General features: G+C 46.2%; 1 protein-coding gene across 1 annotated transcript; it reads left to right on the top strand.

Annotated features, from left to right (window-relative positions):
* Positions 1-465: 465 nt before the first annotated feature.
* On the top strand, positions 466-1,745 carry GSTUM_00000763001 (uncharacterized protein; the record flags this gene model as incomplete). The annotated part of the gene is made up of 3 exons (XM_002838037.1): positions 466-601; positions 633-1,247; positions 1,303-1,745. The coding sequence occupies 3 exons, from the start codon at positions 466-468 to the stop codon at positions 1,743-1,745; spliced, it is 1,194 nt and encodes a 397-aa protein (XP_002838083.1).
* Positions 1,746-7,970: the final 6,225 nt, after the last annotated feature.

A 7,970-nucleotide genomic window follows, 5' to 3' on the forward strand; every position in this document is an offset into this window, starting at 1 on the left:
TGTTATTACAACCAACTCCTACGACAAGGTTATCCTTACACACGCCCAAGTCAGGGAGCTCTGTAATGCACCAGACGATGTGGTTAGCTTTTCTCATGCTAATGCGAAAGTAGACACCCCATCACTCTAAATATTGCCCTTGAGATTACTAGTGCTGACCATACTCAATGATAAAGTTGTTGATGGACAAATATACGGGCATGGCTAGATTCGTGGAAACCCAGTATCTCCAGGATGCAACGAGAATCAAACTCACTCAAAATCTAGGTAACCGACTCCCTGCCACCTAGATAGGAACATTTTTGCGATGAGAAGGAGTTGTTTGGGTTTGGGTAGTTTTACACAAAGACCAAAAATTCTTGCATATCTTGCCCTCGGTTATGGAGGCTAAGATAAGAAAAAATGACCACCCCGCTCCGATACTTTCCTGACCCCGCCCAGCTCAACCAATATTTAGATTCAGATATGCTAATAAATTTAACAAACAGGCAACATGTTAGGCGCCCAGCTGGAAGAGACACACCTCGCCTTGGATTCCGAGCTTCCGGGATCTGCTACCAATGGTTGGTTTTTTTCCGGACCCATTGTCGTTTTTCATGCGGTAGATGCTGATAAATCTCACTGCAATATAGAATGGCTATCGGTAGACCTTTTCCCCACCATCCTAAGAATCGTCGCTCGTGTTAGTGCCAGATCATTCATTGGCCTTCCAGTCTGTAGAAATGAGGACTGGTTGAAGCTCGCAATCACGTTCACTGAAGATCTTATCGCGACGGCCTCGAACCTCGGCACAATTTCAAAACTGTTTCGCCCATTCTACGCCTATATGTGGAATTCAGCAAAAACCATCAAATCGCATAAGAGGAAGGCGCAGACCCTGCTAGCCCCTACCATCCAAAAACGCTTTAAAGAGCAGCGGCTCGCGGAAGAGAATGGGACGGTTTATCAGGGTCCCAACGACCTTCTCCAATGGCTCATAGATCGCGTTGAGCCACATCATAAGACTGTCGATGCCTTGTCTGAATTGCAGCTGCTGATTGGCCTGGCATCAGTTTTCGCAACAGCTGGTACCCTTGTCGGTATGATTTTCGACCTCGCTGAGTACCGGGATTGCATTCAGCCAATGCGCGAAGAGATGGAAGCCGCAATTTCTGAAAATAGTGGAGCGTTGGATAGGGGTGTTCTACGCAAGATGAGAAAGACTGATAGCTTTCTCAGAGAATCTATGAGAATGGGGACTTTGCTCCGTAAGCACATGGCAGCCTTTTTTCTCTTAGTTTGCGTGTCTAATTCTTTATGAAGTTTCTTTCAATCGCATGGTAATGAAAAACGTGACTCTTTCCGATGGAACCTACTTGCCGAAAGGAACTCTGGTTGCCGCACCCGCCTTAATGTTTTCTTCCGATCCGGATTTTGTTGAGGACCCCGAGACATTCGATGGGTTTCGCTGGTACAAAAAGACCCTCGAAGCTAAGGACGGTGTCCAGATGAGCAACGGAAGTGCCACTACCTCCTCCAACAACCTCGCCTTTGGTCATGGAAAGCACGCATGCCCTGGTCGCTATTTTGCTGTCGAGGAGATAAAGACTATTCTGACTTTTATCCTCTTACAATACGATATTAAGTATCCTGAGGGCCAATCTCGTCCCCCTAACATTCGGATAGGGGAAATTGCATCTCCCAATAGGACACAGAAAATTATGTTCAAGAAGCTTCCGGGCCCGAAAACTTTTTCTTTTTTGTAGTAACTGGGATGGCTGGAATTTTCTCACTTCATACACTATTTCTACACACCTTCTTTGTTATTCTCACCTGTTTCTGTATTCAGGCATTTAATCTGATGTGAAAAAATTAAATGGATTTCCGGTAACACAAAATTGATACTCCACAATGTAATAACGAGCATTGTTGGGCATTGGTAGAAAGTATCTCCCTTACATGGCGCTCTCTATCGCAGTGGGTACCGTGATGAAATTGACCTCCCTTTCTAAAGTTTTAACCTCACAGTGTATCTGTCGCAGTGCTCAATTACGCTCACGATAAATCATCGGCACTTCAATAAGTGTAAACGCAGGGCCCGAACCGCAGGCTAGAAAGCACGTTCTCATCCCCAAGATCACCCGTAGGAAAAATCGCACCGGCCAAAGACAAGGTCTCCATGGGGACCAAAGAGTATAAGAGGAAGAATGGTGCTTGCAAGTGGGAATGACTTGGCAAATTACCGCGATTGTGGCTACAAGACAGCCCGACGACGAAGGATGAAGGGGTCACCACCGGAATAATCCCGAAAGCGAAGAAGCTGATGGAGTCGCACCGGCGCGGTATCGAGAAGCAGGCTAAGGCCTAGCTGCAGGTGTCGAGTCCTCGCGGCGAAACCTTCCCGGTAAACAAAGGGGCTATTTTTTTTCGGTGCGTGCATGAAGTGTCCTCGATGGGTTGAAAGAGGATGCTTTGCTTTTGTTTGGCTCTATCGCTTTCAGCATTTGCTCTATCATACTCCATTATTTTCAGTCTACTTTGGTTTTGGGTCACCTAGACGGCCACACCACCGCATGGAATTTTTGTCGTGATATGCGAGATCTATCCAGCTGGTTTGTTGCTAATTCTGTAGTAGGAAAGTTCTGTTCCAGATGACCCAAACATTACAGAATATCCCGCACGCATCCGCTTTCATCACTGTTTGGTCCATACACTACAGTAGAATGTTTTGGCCTTCAGCTAAACTTTAGTTTGGTATCATCAATTACCACTCGCAATTCCCGAATGAAGACAGGGTACTCGTTTGGCTGGGCTGAAGTCGCTCTATTCTTGGTGGTGACGCACCAAACGGGGGGAGAACCGGACTCCAATTGGGTGGCATAAGTAGTTAAGGTCCGAGAAAGAATGTGTGGAGAGGAGAAAACTCAATATATTTGACAGCAATACAAAGCTCAGGTACCTCCACCAACCCACCTATATAATAAGTGTGAGGGAGAAAAGAACAATAAGTAGAAGGAACAAATAGCTGCCCAACTATGATTCAAGCGTCCCTTCTCCATTGGCATGACACTTCCAAACTATCCCCAGGGATCGAGGTCAAAAAACCTCACCAACGTTTATGTGGAAGCCTTGTTCTCCACAACAAGTCCTCTACAATGGGTTACTGAGTTCACAAGACCAGGAACCTCCATGCTTCCATACACTCAGGCTTCCACTACCACAGTATGAAACCAACTCCTAGGTGCTATCCACCAGCTAACCCGGAGAGCACATCAAATTCATTACCTGTCGGGCCCAACCGTCACCTGTAGTGACTTGGCACATCCCAAATATCTACAAATCTACAGAGCCAATCAACTTGTCCAGGACAGCTGTCTGGACGGGTGCCGAGGTGCATCCTCCCAAGCAGTGCCCTCCGTCCCGCCCCACCAGAAGACGGATGGACTAGATATTTGGGTTCACCGTTTTCATCTAGCCAGGTATACACTCTTGCAAGGCAACAATCCATTGTGCCGCCCACTAGGTATACCCCCGCTGGCTTCTAGGACAAGTTAGGACAACTAATACGTAACGTAAATCACCGGTTTCCGGGACAACACGGTGCACCGGAACAGAGTTCTAACTACGAAAGTAGAAGAGAAATTCAATTGTAACTTTGCAAGAAGAAATCATAAAAATATGCCAAAAACACTCTGAAAAAGAGAAAGTATAGGAGAGGAGGCAGTAGGAGGAGGAGGAAGGTGGAAGGAAAACTAGATTTTTAAACAAATTAGGTATAGTTAAAAGTAGTGAGGTGAGGAGAAAAGGGAAACAAACCTGGAAAAAAAAAAAGTCAATGGCTAGTGCTTTTAACGCAGCTTCATATGGAGTGGGCGGTCTGGCATATGGGTGCGGGTAATGAGAGGTCGGAAGGGAGTATCAGAGAAGCAGCAGCGGCGAGATGTGTGGGTATTTTGATAAGTATTCCACAACGCATCAGAAACCATCTCAATGGTCTCTGCTGTGGCCAGAATTGGAGAGGTTGGTATAGTTTCTGGAGATAAAGCAAGCTGAATATGTTGAGACTCTCGGGGGAGTGAAGGTTCTGAGTGAGGGGTGCCCGATAGGGTGATGGGGGTGGTAGTTTTTTTCTTCTGTGGCCGTGGCCTTTTGGGACGGCTGTCGAGCTCTTCGCAGGTTTTTCGCAAACCAATAAGCTCCTTGTCTCTCAGAATATGGGCCTTTGAGAGCTGCTTCTTGTCTGTCCGAGTATTGTAGGTCTTTTTCTGCTGTAAGCCATCACACACCTTTTCCCTGATCTCTTTCTCAGCCATAGAAAATAGAGCTGCATGGCTAAAAGATTTAAGGATTCCCTTAATCTTTTTAACTGAAGCCCCATTATCAATAAGTTGGTTTGCAGCATGTAGCTGACTGTGTATATCTCGTAAGCCTTTTGGTGTGCGGAAGGTTACAGAAGGGAGGGTGGAGTTTGTTGAAAAAGTGTTTTGGTTGTCATCTCCGGGCTTCAGCTTGGTGTATACATGCCGTGGATTAAATGGTACAATACCAGTAGTAGCGAAGGACTGCTCAATATTTCGCTTGGTAATTGCTAGAATGCGAGCATCATGTAGTAGAGGAATAAAAACTGACTTCTTGATTCCCTCCTCACTATCCCGGCTATAGTTGTCGATCCCACAGCCATCCGAGTTCTGCAATGGGATAAAGGTTTCCACATCTAATGGTTGGAGAAGGTGTGTTGAGTGCGATGGAAGACAGAATAGGATAATATTTTTTTGCTTACAGAAGTTGACAAACTCCCAGGTGATATGGATGCTGGGTCCATCTACTATGAGTAGTGGTGGGAGAGGGGCTATGGAGGCTGTACATGGCTTAAATAATTCAGTAACGCATTTTAAAGCAACTGCATCATCTGTCCAGCCATTTTGAGAGAATGAAAACCAGTAATCAGCTATCATAGTTGTTAAATCTGTGTACCAGCCCTTGTATTGAGCACTGCCGTTACTAATCACCATGGGCGGAAGTGCGTAACCAGCGGCACAAATCGTTTCAACTACAGTCACCATTTCTAGATTGCCTTCATGAGTGACTCAGGGGTTTCTTCACTTTTGGTGACAGATAACCTTCGCTCATGCTGCAATCCCCATCAGGAACCCTTTCTCATCCATATTAAAAATCCGAAAGGGCTTCAGATTGTGTGCTTGAATAATTCAGGAGAGTTTGGAAAAATAGTCATTTAATAGCTGTAGACAACTGGCATTTGCCCTGTGACGGTCCAATTTTGTACTAAACTTAGTAGCCATATCAGGATAACGGTCCAGAAATCTTGTAATCCAATTTTTCCCTAAACTCTTTTGCTTATCTCCCATTCTCTTTTTATAGAGAAATAGTGCCATGCTTTTGACAATATCTAACTGTGGTGGAAAACCCCAGTTATCCGGCTCCTTACACCATGCCACAATGGCTTTCTCCTCCAAGTTGGTAATTAACTGGTTATCTCCCTGTGCGATATGGCGACTGGTTCTCTCTCCAGTGTAGCCGTAATAGAGAGTCGATTTTGGAATATCAAAAGCCTCTGCAGCAGCCCCAATACTCGCCTGCTGACCTTCCTTTTGAGACCGAATCGCAGCAGTAATATTTGTCTCACAACCCGTAGTATCATGCTTCTTGACCTTCGGCATTGTTGTGTTTTGGTGGCGGTTGTTGGGTTTTCGAGCGGGGTAACTACATTCTGACGTTGTTTAATTTTAGCGAGATTGCGCCATTCCGCTTCCGGGTGATGTTCCGGATCCACGGGATTTACGTTAATTGATATTGTTGGGTTAGGAAGTAGTGCGGAATTTTGAATGGCTTTCCATCAGCACTTCCCCCGCAACAACGACCAAACAAAGATATCCAGAGAAATCATGAACACCCCAATGAACCAGCTACAGAAAACATGCTCGTGTGCGAGAACAGATGTCCCCCACTCCCCGGGAGCCTGCCCACCCAGATATCACAACCATTAACCTCAGTTGTACTTCCTCAGGTTAAGTACCAACATCCAAGTACTCCATGGTTCAGTACGCTTCACCCGGATACCATCTCAAGATCGAGTGACGGGAAGCAACCAAACAAATTGCCTCGCCAAGCCTGCCTTAGTCGCACGGTAACCACAACAAGGCCTAGCTCACGCCTTATCAACTAATGGCAAACAAGCCTTGTCCCCCCCCCCACACCGGGCAATCAGTAGCGCCCCAGGAGCCTCGGCAAAAGTTTGATTCTACTCCTTCTTTTTATTGCTGGCACATCTAAATCTCTCGGTCACAGATATGAGATCACCTAGCCTTGGTAGTGCACCATCATTTTGGTTGTTGCAAAAAGAGTTGGAACCGCTCAGGGCTGACCCACCGTATCATCATTTCACAATCCAGTGGTAGATTATCGTAAAACAGGTTCGATAGCGAAGAGTGCTCCCTATACTTTGTCAGCAATTGTAGGCTTAGGAAGCTAGGGACAAATTCCCCAGAGATTTAGCACTTGGGTCCCAAGGCCCAAACTCGATTGGCCTATGCCTGCGTAAGCAAGCAGGTGCCATTGTGATTCCGCCTGTGTATAGAGGAACCGCTTCAAGTGCCCGCACATACGTGTGGTGGTTTTCTAAGCCGGCGTACAGGTAGTCTGGTACGTACCCTCATACCTACGTTAGTGGCTCCGCTCTGTCAGCCTCCACCTCAGAAAGAAATAAAAGTGACCATTCTCACCCTCCCTTTTCCTCCCCTTTCCTTCCTCACGAAACACTCTCCATCACAGCACTTCCCGACCGGCGGCAAGCAAAATAATTCTTGAAATTTCGTTTCTCCCGTTCCTTCCCTGGGTTGAATTGAAATTAACCCATCTATCAACCTTTTCATCAAACATCCTTCTTTTCTCATCACATCCACCAAGTATGGTTGACTGACGCTCCCCGTGATGGAATTCCACCTATGGTGAGTTTGATTCCTTTAGTCCCTCATTTCATTCCCATTTTCTTTTTACACCCACACTTGCTTGTTTGCTATTGGGTTCTGTCGTGGTATCTCACCGTTGAATTTACGCTCCCGCTTGGTCTTTGGTCCCCTCCCTTGTCTTTATCTTACTCCTCGAAATGTTGGCTAATTTGACAAATCAGCCACTCTATATTGGGGTATCCGCGATTAGGGATGATGATACTATTGTTGGAATTGGCATCAATGTCATGATGGGATTCGTGACATTGATTCCTGCAATACCCTACTCACCGTCATTGATAGAGAGGATATGCGGGTCTTTGTCAGGAAATACGTCACTAACGAGATTCAAGACCTACGACGCCAAACATCATGCCAAGTTTGCAGGCGCTGGGGTTACGGTGGGTCTTGAGGAGGTTTGCCAGGGGACCTGTGCATCACTCTGGAGAGAGGTAGATGTTGTCGCAATGAAATTGGAAGTGGAGACGACCGCACCTGGTGCATCCGAAAATACTGAGACAATTGGTACCGATGTTGACAAGCTGGCGGACTCAGCGGCGCGAGAGTGTTTTAGGTGTTTTGATCATAGCCACAACCCAGCTCTCACATTCTCTTTGTGAAATGAGGTGTTGCCGGACACAGATGGGGCTATTAAATTGGTTGAAAACTTAGAAGGATACTAAAATACCTTACATAACGGTACTTGGAACGCGGCTCTGAAATACGCATATCACCTTAGGGGATATAGGGGTGGCCAGGCTGAAGGTGATCCTCATCATCCGCCAACAGAGATACCCTTTTTCTCAGCAACATCACAGAGCGGTGGGGTTGCTTTGATGAGGCTTGATTTGGTTAGGTTTTGCACTAAACTAGGTGTCAAGTTGAATTGGTTTGTTTTCATCAGATTCTCATCTAACCTGCGTAATATTTATTTACTGATGTGTGTGACAGGTATATTCCCAGGCCCAACGCGGAGGTTTTCAGAATCACAAAGACGAACCACAACATCCTCCAACGACTGGCGGG

The sequence above is a fragment of the Tuber melanosporum genome (assembly GCF_000151645.1).
Source record: "Tuber melanosporum whole genome shotgun sequence assembly, scaffold_217, strain Mel28".
In the NCBI taxonomy this organism is placed as follows: Eukaryota; Fungi; Ascomycota; class Pezizomycetes; order Pezizales; family Tuberaceae; genus Tuber; species Tuber melanosporum.